Consider the following 15,502-nt stretch of genomic DNA (forward strand, 5'->3'; position numbering starts at 1 on the left):
GCTAATGCAGATGAGGAGCCCTGCCAGCGCTTCCAACTTACATGTTTCGGTCATAGTGCTCCATCTCTTGCTTGCCGGAGTGGGGCACGATGGCGGGGTGCGGGATGCCGGTGGTGTGCATGCCGGAGCCCAGCATCAGCGGGTGAGGGAACCTGCAACAGAGAGCGGATGAGCCGCGCCGGGAGGGCTGCGCTGGGGATGCTCGGGGAGGCTCCGAGCGGCGCGTCTCACGAGATGGCACGTTGACGTGGCAAAGCAGACGGTAAGCGGAGGACACGGAAAGCAAACCCACGGGTGCTGGCAGTGCCCGTCGCCCCCACGCCGCCCCCGCCGCGGCGGCAGCGGGCACTGGGGTGGGAAGGGTCCGGGTGCCGCAGAGCGGCCGGGAAACCAGCCTGCAGCAGGAGCCGGCCTGAGATCAAGGGCACTTTCAACCAGCAGTTTCAGCTACTCAGATCTCTGTTGCAATATCTGATGAGCACTGCAGAAAGGAACAACAAACTCAACCCAGGGTTTGGATGGGAAAGATTAGGACCACCCTGCACTTTTCTTTTAACAGAAACAGCCTAAGTCTGAACATGAACCAAACTGCAACTCTAGGAGGTGCACCTTGCCTAAGCAACGTTCTCCACCAACGCGGGACTGAGATCACGAGAGGTCTCGCTAGCTTTCAAGCTTCATTAGCTCTCCTGCGAGTTTTAGAGGGTAAAGCCAGCGCAGTCAGCTTTGCCAAGCCTGCCACTTTATGACTGCAGCTTCAGATGGCAGAATTGCCCATGGGAGATGAACTGTTCATTAGATATGCTGGCACGAAAAGAAAAGCTGTTTAATTTAATCCACCAGCACAGTCTGATCCTTATCTGACCAGGTGTACTTACTCGGCTGCAGCAGCGCTGCAAAATCCACCCCAAAATCCTGCAAGCTGGAGCTCCTGCACCGGGCTGGGGGAGGCTGCTGGGTCTGTGGGGAACCGTTAGCTCCTCTCTCGCCTTCAAGGCCGGGCAAAGCGATGCCTCGGCGAGCCAGGAGGCCTGGCAGCGCTCCCCCGCCTCTGCTGCAGGGCTCAGGGTTTGCACGGATCGAGGGCGGCATGGATTGAGGCTTTTGCACGAGTCAGGGTTTGCACGTTTTTTCCTGCAGGAATCTTCTGCTAACAGCTCTTCAGGACAACACGAAGCAGAAGCGAAAGCTGGTGCGTGAGCACAGGCATCCCCACAGTGCTGCCGTCCTTGCTGGAGCGACAGGGGCTTTGCCCACCAGCATGCATGGAGGGGCTGGACTCCGTGATTTCCATCCACAGGGGATGTATTTTGCTCACTGGGACATCACTGGGGTCTGGTATATTTACAGAGGGCAAAGTTTGGTCCTGGGTGACCATAAACTTGCAGTATGAATGGGCTGAGGTCATGTTATGCACTTACGTCTCAGAGGACTAAGTTGTGCCGATAGGAAAACAGCAAATTGCTGCCCGTCCTGATTTTAAGGCTGAGACCAAATAAAACAGATCACTCTCCGCAGAGCAAAACTCAGCGGTGGTGGCAGCAGGGATATATTCGAGATTAGGGTTAGTGACAAGGAGCAAAATCCTGAGCAATGGATTTCACCCCCGTTTCCCAACACTGAGCTCAAGGCAGGGATTTCTGGCTGATTAAAACCCAGTCGCTGCGCATCCTCCCAGGATGCTCGATATTCCCCTGACCGCCCTTTGGACCAGGCACTGTGTAAAAGCTCCTTCCCTTCCCCTGGCTGCCCGGGGAAGGTGCGTGGCCGTCCCTGGGTGGCTGCAGTCTGCTGCAAGCTCCTACCGCACAAACTGCAAGCTGCGAGCCCAGCCGAGCTGCTGCCCTGGCTCACACAGCTCATACTCACCTGGAGAAAGAAGCCCCAGCAGAAAGCGCTGACGAATACGGCTGTCTAAATCCACATGACGGGAGCGGATAGACAGACTGGCTCTGCCTGGGATCGGGAAGAAAGAGTCTATAAAGTACCCACAGCTACGTGGCGTTTGCTAAAGATCCCCCTTGCTAAGGGAGACTCAGCACCGATGCAGCAGGAGCTCTGCCTGGTGGGATGCTCGGGGTGTCCCCTGAGCTCAAGGGACAATGCAGGACTTGGACTTCAATTTGGGAGAAGACGGACCTCCCTGTGAAGGCTGGATCCAACTCTAACCCTCCCTCCGTCCCCGGTGTTGAGGAACACTGCGGCTTCGAGTTTATCCTGTTAAAGCACAAAATGCAGAGGTGTGCGGAAAAAATAGGAGGCGTTGCTATTGAGCAGAAGTTGCTTAAAAGAGCAGAGTTTGGCCATAAAAACCTAAAGCCTGGTCAGAATCTCCCCCTGTGCGGTGCACAAGAGGCAACGCAGTCACGGGATACACTGAGAGAATGCCCAAGGACGGGAACCTCCCGGAGAGAAAGCACCTACTCTGCCCTTGTCCACGCTTCCGAAATGCTCTGGTTTCCCCAGTGCATCTCTAAAAGGACGCCCATCATTTTTAAACAAGCCAAAAGCTCGATCCTACATTTCTTTTGAAAGTCATTTCATATAGGGACTGGCCACGTATCAGACCTGGAAATTATTTTTGAGATAGTAAAATAACTATTAAGGAAGTTCCTCATTGTTCCCAGCAAGGGAAACCCCCTCCTGTTTCATATGGAGATCGCTCCAAAATACCTTGGCTTGTTCTGCAAACCTGTCAAAAGATGCTCCCAGCCTAAAACTGCACACGGAGACCGAGACGCCCGATGAGGATGCGATGGGTGCTTAAACCCGCGTGGATGGTCATGCTCCTCCGGCCAGGCTGCACAGAGCTGTGCTTAAAACCAGCATCAGCTATTTTCAGCGCTAATACACAAAAAAGCCCATCAATCACTAAGTGAGGTGCCACCCCACTGCCCTGGGAAGGACTGAGCTCCTGGATGCCAGGGATTTTTTTAGGGCTAAAGATATTTTTCTGCCCTGAAGAGGAATAACGACAGAGCCACGGCAGTCGGGCCCTCGAGCTGTGCTGGGGAGGAAGGAGGTTTCTGTTCCTGCTGCTCCGGGAGCTGCTGTGTCTCGGCTTGACCGAAATCTGCAGGATCTGTCTGTAGGAAAGGCAGGCGAGGCGCGGGGCTGTTTACACTCTCTCCCACTCCTTAGATGTCGGCGGGTATAAACACACCAACAAACAGCCAAGTGCTACCACGCATCGGGAAACCGAAACAACCTTTGAAGTTAAACGCGGCTGCCCCAGGGCTGAGAAAACGCTCGGAGCTAATCCAGAAGCGACATGCATTGCTGAGATATCGGGATAGGAAAGGAGACGGGCACTCGTGGCTTCATCCAAAGTGATTCTGACGCGCAAATGAATGCAATTGCAAAAACAATCTCCGATGGGTGAGAATACACAATTACAGCCCGTACCACCCGGCAATAGGAGGGCGGCTGGGGAAAAAGCCGTGGGACGGCCGTGGAGGGGCTGCCGTGGCACGGCTGCTGCTCGGCCTGGGGAGCGGGTGAGCGACACCGTTCGCAGCTCCCAGCTGAGGTTTGCTGCCAGGCTCCTGCCACCAAAACTCACTCGGCTGGACTCCCAGAGGCTTTTATCTGACTGTCATCCCAGCTAATTACAAAGAGAGTGATTGCAGCTCCTCCTCCTGAAGCACTGGCGAGAACAAAACCCGTTTCTGCCCAGCTCCTGCCTGCCGGCTCGTGGAGGAAAAGCTGCTTCCCATGGGCTCGGCAGCACCGGGGTGAGCATCTCTGGCATGGTCATCTCGGGCACAAGCATCAGTGGGCACAAGCACCTCTGGCATGAGCATCGCCAGCCCACAGCCCCCGCTGCCTCCTGCACAAGATCAATGCTGCCACTTTCTGCACCTGCCTGCACCAACCTGCTGAGCCTCAGCTGAGGACTGGGCACTTTGGGCAAGGTTTTGGGGCTCTTTCTGTAAATTTGGGCAGGCAAATGGATGAGCGAAGTCTCTATTAGACGCATGCACTTCGAGGTGCTCTATGCTCCGTCAGGCCGTTTGTTGCTTTACTCTGTTCTATTAGTCACTAATGAACACGTCTGACAAGGTTGCTTGAGGATGCCAAACCCTGCAGATGCTAGAGCAGCTCTCAGCAATGCAAACTCCCTCTGCCACCAACCAAACGACAAAACCTCATGCAAATCAGACTTTTTCCCCTCCACGTGCCCTGGCCTGCCCTTAACAGCCAGAGTGGACCTTGCATTTGGCAAACAGGCTCCTTTCTCATCCCCGAGTATTTCTTTCATGTTAGAGCACAGTCACCTCAGTACTTGTTTTTCCTGAGGATGAATCACATCATACGAGGAGTTAAATCATCACCCAAGAGTAGCAGATTGAGCAGAGAAGGCAAAATGTAATCTCTTTGAAGCCAAACTCTGTATCAAAAGCCTCAGCCTCTGTTTCCTTGTGGTTAAATCTCTGGAACACGAAAATTCATAAACAAACCAAAATGCTAAGATTTTACTTTGTGTTTTCATATGCTTTGCCTCTCCCATTTCGCAATATGTTCTTGTACCTGGAGGTCTCCGCCGGGCTTTGCTGGGGTTTTATCAGCCAGCACCAGGGAGGATCTGGCCGCCTGTCCCCGCAATCGCCCACCCCACGCTCTGCCCCTGGTCCCGGCCACCCTGACCTGCAGCCACCAGCCTCCCCAGGAGCCTCTGCAAGGTCCCTGCGTCACCGACCGGGATTAAAAATTAATCTGCAGAGTGACGATGCCCACACGGCACTGCCTGCCAGACCTGCTCCTTCACTGTGCTTACGATCACGGTGACAAAAGCCAGCGGCAATGACCACGGAACACATACCCTCTGTATTTAACTCATGTCCCTGGGGCAGGTTTCCCAACAGGCTCCACTCTGTGGGATGCTCCTTGGGGCTGGCCCATGTAGGGGGGATATTTTGGGAGTGCTCCAGCTCACGGCCCCTCCTTCCCCATCCTCCCTGGGGCACTGGGTGCCGGCTGCGGGTACCGGCGCCGTTTGCTGGCGCAGGTCTCTGCCACAGTGTGGTTTTGACCTGATTGTCAGACCCTGAGAGGCACCACGGCCAGGTGGACGGAGCATCCCAGCAGATGGAGCATCCCACTGGATTACACCACACCAGCAGCACTGTTTGCGCTGAAAATCCCAGCGAGGGAGAGAGTTACTTCCTACTAAAAAGAGAGGGTTTTGTTGTGATTAGGAGAGGTGGGTAGGAAGCTCTCCCTGGGTTTCCTAATCCGCACTGCCAGCCTGATGTAAGGCTGGAGGCGGTTTTGAATTGGGCAGGTTGTAACCTCACTCTAGGGATGTCCCAGCCTGAACAAAGCCTTCGGCCTCTCCACAGATCCACTCCCCATCTCTAAAACAGGGCTAAACCATAGAATCATAGAATCATTTTGGTTGGAAGACACCCTCAAGATCATCAAGTCCAGCCATTAACCCAATTCTGGCACTGAACCATGTCTCTAAGAACCTCATCTATATGTTTTTTAAACACCTCCAGGGATGGTGACTCCACCACTGCCCTGGGCAGCCTGTTCCAATGCCCGACAGCCCTTTCCAGGAAGAAATTGTTCCCAAGATCCAACCTAAACCTCCCCTGGTGCAACTTGAGGCTGTTTCCTCTCATCCTACCACTTGCTACTTGGGAGCAGAGCCCGACCCCCCCCGGCTCCAAGCTCCTTTCAGGCAGGTCAGAGATCAGAAGGTCTCCCCTCAGCTCCTGTTCTCCAGCTGAACCCCCAGCTCCCTCAGCCGCTCCCATCACACTTGTGCTCCAGCCCCTTCCCCAGCTCCATTGCCCTAAATCCTCCTCCCCATCACACAGCACGTGGAAGGGATGAAGCCGGGGGAGAAGCACCGTGGAGGTTACAGAGAGCGGCTGCAGGCAGATTGTTCAATGAACTGACCCCCGTCCGGAGCGGCCGGTGGGCTGGGGGCTGTGTGAGGCCGAGCCCTCCACACTCACCATCCCATCGACGGCGTGATCTGTCCGACTCCACCGGGAGGGAGCGGGTAGAAACCGGGGATGTCTGAGGTCTGGGAAGGACGGTGCACTCCTGGGAGAAGGAAGAAGGAGATGAGTTGGACCCAGCATTGTGCTCCTGGGACGACCCGGACTGCTCCCAACCCCCCTGGCTGCTCCATCTATGGGCACTCATGGGAATGTCTGTGAAAGAGCTGTCTGCAAGTGGCAGGATATTTTAATCGCCCTTTTTATTGCTGTGGTTCTCTCTGTGGGGATGTGGTGGGTCATCCACACTGCTGCAGAATCACTAACACTCATGTAATGGGGTGGGGAAGGCAGCTTGTTCCTGCACAAGCATCATCCCCGCTCTGTGTCATCCTGGGGCCAAGCAGCAACTTGCTTTGGTGAGGATTTGCTGGGCTCTGGACATCCCTCTGCCCTTCCCAGAGAACCTGTTCAGGTGCACAAGAGATGGTCAAAGCTGTTCTTACATCCCCATCCCATCAGTCATCCCTGGGACCCTCCACGAGCAGCCAGTCAGGATGCTGTATCTCAATTTTAAATGACTTGAGTCCCTTTTTGAAGTAAGCATTTTATGGGCTCTGCGGGTGCCAAATAATGGCGGAGGTGGGTATGGTGCCAGGTGGGAATTCACTCTTCACACGGGGAATCCCTGCGTGGTCTTCAAAGCCGCTGGCACAGGCGGCATGGCCAGGGGATACAGCCGCAGCATCTCTCCGTTTCTATCTGGACTCGAAAACAGCCTGTGGAGCCCGGGGCTGCGGGTGGGACTCAGACAACTGTGGTGCTGCTGGCAAAACCAGCCTCCAGCTGAGCCCTGGACTGGAAAACCGGCGGGGAGCTGGGGCTGAGCTCTGCCGCAGCATCGCTAGCGCAGAGCCGGGTCCCCGGGAGCAGACAAGCCTCGCTGCACCACCTCGGCACCCAGCTGAGCCTGCAGGACTTGGCAACGCAAAGCACCAGCTCTCCTCTGACTGCTAACGAACCCCAGACAAAAACTGCTGCACAGAGGTTGCCCAGCAGTTGTCCTGGGCAACAAATACATTTACTAAATAGGTGATTAGTCGCAAGCAAACTCAGAAGTTTAGATTATTCTCCTAAGTGTATTAATAATAAATTATTAATTATGAACGACACTAACAGATTCCAAAGGTCGTATTAGGAGTTAGCTAAAATAAATATATAACTGAACTGAAAGGAATACACAACTTAGTAAGATCTCCCTACAATTGTGCTCAAGCGGGATGCAGCAGCCCACCGAAGGTCAAACCAAACCAGCATCCACATGAGGCATCTGCCAGGATTTCCTGAGATTTGGCCCTCCGACAGTACAAGCTGCGTAAGCCAGAGCACTAGTTATTCTTGCTGGCCCAGTGGCTGGGGCACCAGCCACTGACTCAGAAGATCCTGCTTGTATTTCCTTGTCTGTGTGTCCTTGGGCTACTGTGAAAATGCTTTAAAGTGATGCTGTGAGAATGAGTACGATGGTGACTCTCAAGCGCTTACACTAGGTGATAATGGGAGATATTTCAGTGATGAAAATAGAGATGGGACACATCCAGAATGAACGGGGAAGGAAACCCTCGCCCTAGCAGCACAGGGATGTGGGATGCAAAGCTGATCACAGCTGCACCACGGAGGCAGGTCCCAGATGAGGATGACGGTCCATAAATAAGACCTGGGGGCTCTTTGGGATGGAGAGCCTGCCCCTGTCTCCGACCTAAAAGTTCATGCTGAATGGGAAAGGGGAGATTGGGACATGCCTACGGGTGGGTGTGCAGCGAGAGGACAGCTGCCCAGAATGACTGACCCACCACAGATGAACGCTTAGGGACTACTCCAGTGCCAATCGTAGCCTCCACAGAGGGACATAACCAGCTCATTCCCTGGGTGAGCTGCTCCCGTATTGCTCAGGCTAATGGCGAGTCCCTGGGGGCAGCTCATGGTGAGGAGCTTTCGTGCTCCTCAAGGCATCATCTGCCAAGGCAGCGCCAAGGAAGGTGTGTCGGGTCACCTTCCAGGAGACACAGAAATCTGCACGCTTCCTCTCGAGATTCGGAAATCTGCCACTGGCTGAGCTTTTAATAGGTTTATTTTGTTAACTCTTCATATTTTTCTGCTGAGTTTATTATGCTTTGGTGGCTGACAAGCAATGTGCTGGCTGGAAGAACACCAGGATGTGTCTGGCTGTCTCTTACACCAGACCTAAATCCTGCCCATCAGCATCCCTGACGAATTCAGAATATGGTCTCTGGGTTCAGACCCAGGATAATTCAGCATGTCCTCCAGCCAAGAGCATCATCAATACCCCATCGTTTTAGAAATGATGTTAACTCAGTGAAGCTGATGTCTCTGGGACAGTTTGGACCACTCTTGGGTGGAGGCCTTTGCCCAAATCAAACAACTGGGTTTGTGCCTCCATTTTTGCACTGATTTCTGGGCTCTGATGAATTCTGAATCCCTTCCCAAATGTACTTTGACATCAAACCATCGTTCGCTCACTTTCACATGAGATCAATGCCAGGTTTGTGCAAAAGCCTGGGTAATCTGAACAGATGCTGAAAGATTCTGCTGCACTAACGTAACGTTGAGAAAAGTTTGATTTTACACTCAGCTTGCCTGTAACCCACAAAAAATGACGGGCTGGGGTGAATTTTTACAGTTCAGGGTTTAACCTATTTTTACAGTACAGAGTTTAACCTCTACGTACTGTACTTTCCTCTGTAGCCTCACGAGCTAATTGACGTGTCCTGGACTCACACAGGAACCCAAAGAGCCAAACCGTGTGACAACCACATAATGTGTGCTAGGGACACACACATATAACAATCCAGTTAGCTATCAAACACTGATCCTAGCTAGTCAAAATATTTCCTGTTTCAAGCATTTATTTTCTCAAAATGACAACCCGACAACAGTCTGGGTATGAGTCAAAGGAAAGATTACTTTCCATTTTCTGGTTGACTCTTACACATCATCTTGCAGGCTCTGGTCTCATCTCAAGCTACAGGAGAGCTTGCACAGAGAATTAAGCACACTTTATCAGCAGGGTTGGCACTTTTGATATCAAACACCTCTTAACCAGGATTACGACACATTGCCAAGATGCTAAATAAACTCCTGCTGCTAAGCAATGCCCCAGCTGACCCAAGCTGTTGACTTCTCCCATCGATTTGGGACCAGGAAGGTGACAGCCTCGATCTCAGCAATCTCCAGCACCGTCCCCCTCCCACCATGTGGGTCCCCAGTGATGCCAGTACCTTGTTTCTGGTTGATGTCGGCGGGCAAGTGGGGCGAGTGGGAGCCGTGGCTGAAATGGTCGTTGCTGTACGGGATGAGCGGGGTGAGCGGGTGGACTCCGTGGGATGGCTGCACGACAGGAACTTTGTTGGACTGCAAGACACAAGGAGGGAGAGCGCTCAGAAGTCATTGGGCTCCGTGAGCAAGGAGGGATGGTGCCCTTTGCAGTCCTGTCATTGCAAGTGAGGCTGGGAATTACTACAAGTCCCCAGTGTCTCTCAAGGGTAAGGCAGAAAATGCCCTTGCCTACTTAAACAAACCCTACAGCATCCTGCAAGAAAAATCCATAAACCGAAGAATGTCAATAGCTGAAGACCAAGTGGAAAAAAGCTCAAATCAACATGAAGTTTTCAAAATACAGAACTTGTTTTCAATTATTTCCAGTATCTTTTATTCCAGGATGAATGCTACAAGCATGTTACCCAATGCGTTGCTCTTGTTTTCTGTCTTGTGCTACCACGGGGTCTACATCTGGACTTTCACATCCTGCACATTGACTCTGAGACCCACGCTCGGGCTTTCCCAACTGGGGTGCTCAAGCGGGAAGAGCCCTGCTGAGAGCAACACCTTTGGAACCCTGACCCGGTCACCAGCGAGTCCTTGGGCTGAAATCCCCCTCGCTCCCAGCTCTGGCACTGGGAGAAGGACCAGAGGAAGCTGAGGCAGTGCTGGGGATGCAACAAGCCCAGGAAATTTGAAAAAGAAAAATCCAGTCTCCTCTTGCAGCTACTCCTGGTTACGCACGGCGAGGCCATCAGAGCCCAACATCTTTGTAAAAGGCGCTTTTTTGTGCACACAATGGGGAGTACCTCTGCATGTTGGAGCAGAGAGAGGGGAACCCGTTCAAAAGAGCTGCAAGGAAAACGCACACGCACACACGCTGCCGTCTCCAGCCTCCTCGCCTCCAGCGTCTTACGCTGCTCCCGACATGCCCAGTTTCGCCCATGGTTGCCTTTAAACCCAAACCGGCTTCACCTTGGTGGTGGAACGTTAGGATTTGTCCCAGATAAATCTGTAAAGAGAAACACGACTAAGAGCACCCCAAAACAGGAAGAGAATGAGAATGGACCAGGTCAGACAGCTCCCCAAGGGCGAAGAGCTGGGTACTGCCAGCCAGACCTCTTGTGTCCCACCAGGACATCTACAGATGATTGCTGTGTGACTTTCGACAAGTCATTTACAATCTCTGGACTTGATTCACTGGTGCCTTTCACTTTGGTAATGATTTTGCTCAGGCAGAGCGAGCAGGGAACAGCCCCTGGCTTTGGTGGAGGTGGTGGAGCTGGAGCCGCTGGCTCTGGAGGACCTGCCATGGACCTCTCCCTGCTGCTCCGAGATGTTTGCGCAGCAGCTCCAGAGCCCTGGCCAAGTCCTGTGTTTTGCATCACTGCTCTGAGGAGGAAACCCATGAAGCGGAAAAAGAAAACTGACTGATGGAGATGCCACTTTACATCTGTCTTTCCCACAAAGGTTTGCTCATGCAAATAAAAACCAAGAGGCATGCAGGTTTGCATTTAAGAATGAATGAAACCCCTAACTCCTGATGCTTACCAGGTGTAGATTTACTGCGTACAGTGCAATACTGGGAATGCAGCCCCCCTCCCCAGCACAAACTGGTGTGGTACACGCTTTTCTGTCCTGCAGCGGGGCCATGGGCTGGGTGGTTTTCCCATCGAGGGCAGTGCTGCGCTGGCTCCTGCCTAGTTAAACACACTTGCAGCTCTGAGCTTTAATATTCTTGCCCATGAAACGAGAAGAAGAACAGCTTTTCAGCGATATTTCTAAAATTAGCTACGGTTTAGCTTTTTTAAGAGACAGAAAGCCTAAATTAGGGATGTGCAGATCCACGTGTACATTTTAACATGACTCCTGAGCAGAACGAGCTCGATGCTGAATTGTTTGGAAAACTTCAACTTAAGCATTTCTGCCCTTCAAAGTGGGGCAGATCTTTCCTTGCCATTCGCATCGTGCCTGATGCCAAGGACAGCCCGTGAACAGCTTTTGAAGCAACGACAGGAGACACAGACCATGACAAAGGCGGCTGAACAGTCCTGATGCTGATCCACAGGACACCTCAAGAGTGAAAAGCACAGAGCACGTGTGGTTACAGCAAAGGCACGGGCTGTCCCTTCTTTCCCATCAAAGCAGAACATGATAACTTGGTGATACAATAAGCTGCAGCTCAGTTACTCAAATTTTCCATCAGTTCAGATGCAAAACGAGATGTTGCACCGGTAAGAAGAGCTGGCCTTCCCTCTGTCCCTTCTACGTTTGTACTTGCCTTGCTGAAAAACATTTTTCCTACTCTTTTGAAGTCATAAAAAGAAGGAAATGTTGCACAAAGATCCAGAGAAACAGAAAATACACCTTCAGTGTTGATCCCCGTTTAAATGGTGCGGCCACTAATGGTCGCGGTCCATGGTCATGTCAGCAGCTCCTGGTGTTCAGATGCACTGTGGCTGCGCACGTATCTTCGCTATGAAATAATACCTCGTTATAGAAATCTATATGCCAGAGAAATGGTATCATTTCCTCTTTTTTATAAAGTCTAGATTTATTTCCTGCAAATCAGCTGAAGCACACGAACCTTGAAGAGGCTTTCAAAGCCAAAACTTAGCAGCTGACAATGTCTTATGCCATAAAACTAACCTGATGTAAACGTTTTCTGCCCAGAGGATGGATTTAACGTGAGGGCAGTTGGTTTGATGTCCCCTCACAGGTCCTCTGGGAGGATGCGGGGTGGTGCTGGTCGGGACATCAGGAGGATGCGCTGTGGTTTGGTGAAGCATCTTATTGTGTCTCCTCCCCAAAGCTGTGTTTTGCGGCAGCGGTGCTGGAGCCGCTGGCTGCCCACCCGCCCACAACAACACAGTGGTGCCCAGCGGCACGGCCCCAACCCCAAGTCACCCCAAGTCACCTCCCAGCCTTTGGCAGCCGCGATGGGACACGAAAGAGCTCCGAGGACACAGCTTTGTCACACCTCTCCGAGTGCAGCCCTTCGAGGGCAGGTCGGGGAATGAGCTGAGCAGCCACAACCTCGCTACAGAAACGAAGAGGCGCACTTACAGCAACACCAGAACGGTATTTCCAGACGGGACGGAGCAGCAGGATGGGTTTTTGCAAGCCTAGAGGGCCTTTTTGTCCTTCTCAAATTTGATGAATTGCAACTCTCCTGAGTGCCCACCTCCCCGGTGATCGGTGCCTGCTCCGGTCCCCGTGTCCCTTGTGCTGGCAGCTGGTGCCGCTCGGCGCTGGGCACACACCGACCCCGCAGAGCATCACCCTGCCGGCATTCATCAGCCCTCACCATCCTGCCTGAGAATAATAATAATAAAAAAAATACTATGATGGAAGAAGCTTCTGCTTTGAAGCCAAGATGTGACTTTAATAACTAGAGGTAATTGAATGAGCAAAGAGAAAACGCCGTGGCATTAATTATTAAGAAAGACTAATTGTTGGCAAGGCAAAATTAGGAGACCTCACCGCTCATGCATGGGTGTCAGATTGCGATAGCAGCTGGAGGCGAGCTGGAAAACCCTCCTTTCGCTGAGCACACACAAACCCGGCAGCTCTTTCGCATGAGGATCACCCGCATGATCGGAGCCGCGATGTAATTTGGCTCCGAGGTGCCCGACGGGGTGCAGCATCCTGCACCGCTGCTCCCATCCCACACGGGCAGCCGCGGGGTCATCCGCGCCCGCCAGCAGAGTGCTGCTTGCTCAGAACTATAAATGAGCTTTTTTTTTTTTTTTTCAACAAAAGGGAGGTTTTTCATTAGAAAACAGCGAGAGATTGCAATCAAACATTTTCTGGAAAGCACCTCGTGTTAGCAAGTATTTTGAGTCATTTTTTTAAGGCTGATCTATTAGCGACACACTAAAAATGAGCAGTTTTACTTTGCTGGCTTGACAGAGGATTTTTCCTTTAAACTTTAAAGCTAATCTTAGCAAAATGTAGCACAAAAAGTCAAAATTCGAGTGAAATGATCAAACGAAACAATTTCCATGGCCGCCAAAACTCTTTGGGTTTTTAGCTCTGCGAAAATACTAGAAAAAAATTGAAAGATTCAACTGCTTCAACCAGTTTAGGAAAAGAAACAAATAACGAAAAAAGGAATTGCATGTTTTGTAACCTGTGAAAACTATTCCTTACTGCCAACTGGAAGCAGCTCTTAAGAGCAGCAGTGGTCAGACCAAGCTGCAGGGGCAGCTGATGGAGACCCCAGTATCCCACCAGTGCTGCTTCTACGCATGGGAAGATTTAAAATTAATTTTCTAGTAAAAGACAACTCCGAACTAAAAGAAAGCAGCTTAATTCTACTGCCCCTGCCAACATTTGTTGCCCAGTTTAGCGAAAAGGTTTTGTTAAATTTAAAGCACCCAGGATCAGTCCTCACATGGGGCGGTCAGGGCTGCAAACCTGACCTGCACCATGGCGAGCTGTTTAATACATTAGAGGAGAAGAGGAAATTTTTCTGCCACAATTCAGATTACACCAACCAAATAGAGGATCTCATCTTACAGGGTTGCTCTTGACATGCCCAGCTGCACACAGGCACAAAGCATCCTTCCTACGAATAACGTCTTCTGGGTTTTGATGGTTGTATTTCAAGAGTTCTTACATTTTCCCCAGATTTCGAACAAAAACAACTTAAGTGAAAAGCTGGCCTTTTTACAGTTTGTTTTTAAGGCAAAGTCACGTAGATGATGCTGTTTTGCAGGAAAGAAACTTGTATTTTACAGATTTCCAATATGTTTGAAATAAGAGAACAAATTTAAGAAGTTACTCTCACTTGAGAGAAGTCAGTTCCCAGCAGATGTACCGCACTGTCAGCCAATTCTGAATGTGCAAATATTAATATCACTGTCCTGCAAAAACAGAGTATCACACAGCCCCCCACTCTGAGTGGGGAAAACTCCACTCAAGTTTCTTCCACAGGATTTCTGGACATCTTAATCCTCCTACGCCACTTGTGTATGTTTTTTTAATACGACGTTTTATTTAACACTCTGGAACAAGAGACTGTGCATTTGCAGATGAGCCAGCTGGGGCTTCATCACGGGAAGGCGGCTCCAGCATTTGGGCTTCAATTTCTGCAGAATCTGTCTCAGAGAGGAGGGGGGTTCCCAGCTGATGGGGGCCCTGAATGTATGGGGGATCTCATGGCCATAGGGGACCCCAGTGAAATAGGGAACTTTACACACGTAAGGGACCTGAAACAGGCTGCAGGCATCGTGGGTCCCATAAACACGGGGGATTCCATGCACAGAGGGGGTGCGCTGCAGAGAGGGGACCCCATGCACAGAGGGGACCCTGCGGGCCAGGGAACAAGGACAGAGTGTCAGGACTGTGCACAGCACCAGCATGGCTGGGGCCCAGCACCTCTGGGGACCTGGCTCCATGCTGCGCTCCCCATGAAAGACAACGGTGCTGCCTTGCAAGAACCTCAGCTCCCACCCACCGAACACACTCCTGTGGCACAAAAGCACCAGCTGACACTAAGACAACTGAAATCCCAGCCCAAAAGTGAGCAAAGCAAGGACGAACCTGCCCGAAAGCCCTGCACTGTGGAAGCTGCCATCCATCCTGGCAGCCCCACGTGCAGAGGAGTTTGCAGGGAGAGGAAAACTCCATCACCCCTCCGGGATGCCCGGATCCAGATGCGCCCATCACACCAGGCTGTGCTGGCCCTGGCGACAGCCTCCTGGGCCAGGGGAGGCTGGAAGCATCCCAGGGGGGTGCAGGACCTGTCCCCCATGGCACGGCGGCACAGAGCACCCTGGCGCACGAGCCAGCGGCCGGGGAGAGAGCTGTGGTTTCCAGCCTCGCCGGGGAGCCGAGCCGCGGTGAGGCGAGATTACTCACGTCACTTTCAAATTTTCCCACATCACCGGCCCCAAAAATAGTGAAACGAAAAACCTGTGGGCCAGCCCGGCGGTGGCCGGCGTGGGGCCTGGCCAAGGGATGGCAGCTCGGAGCCGTGCCGGCGGCTGTCACCACCGAGGCAGGCGGGGGTTTCGGCACCCTGAGAGCCCCGTGCCCCCAGCCTGGGAGCAGCCCCTGGGGCCGGTCCTGTCTCAGAGCAGGCGGATGGATGGGCTGAGCTCCGAGCTCACCTCCGTGCCTCTCTGCCCTGCTCGGGTGCCCCCCGGGTGAGAGCCCTGGGTGCAGCACACACGCTGCAGTCCGGCCCCAAGTCACCCTAAATGTGTTTG

General features: G+C 52.4%; 1 protein-coding gene across 2 annotated transcripts in view; it reads right to left on the bottom strand.

Moving 5' to 3' along the window:
- TCF7 (transcription factor 7) overlaps positions 1–15,502 on the bottom strand; it is a 70,191-nt gene that overhangs the window by 11,553 nt on the left and 43,136 nt on the right. For both annotated transcript variants that reach the window (XM_065643928.1, XM_065643929.1), the window contains exons 4-6: positions 9,248–9,380; positions 5,967–6,057; positions 42–152 (exon numbers count right to left, since the gene is read on the bottom strand). In XM_065643928.1, the coding sequence (XP_065500000.1) occupies positions 42–152; positions 5,967–6,057; positions 9,248–9,380 (335 nt within the window). The remainder of the gene's footprint in view (positions 1–41; positions 153–5,966; positions 6,058–9,247; positions 9,381–15,502) is intronic.

This window comes from Caloenas nicobarica, chromosome 13 (assembly GCF_036013445.1).
Source record: "Caloenas nicobarica isolate bCalNic1 chromosome 13, bCalNic1.hap1, whole genome shotgun sequence".
Taxonomy (NCBI): Eukaryota; Metazoa; Chordata; class Aves; order Columbiformes; family Columbidae; genus Caloenas; species Caloenas nicobarica.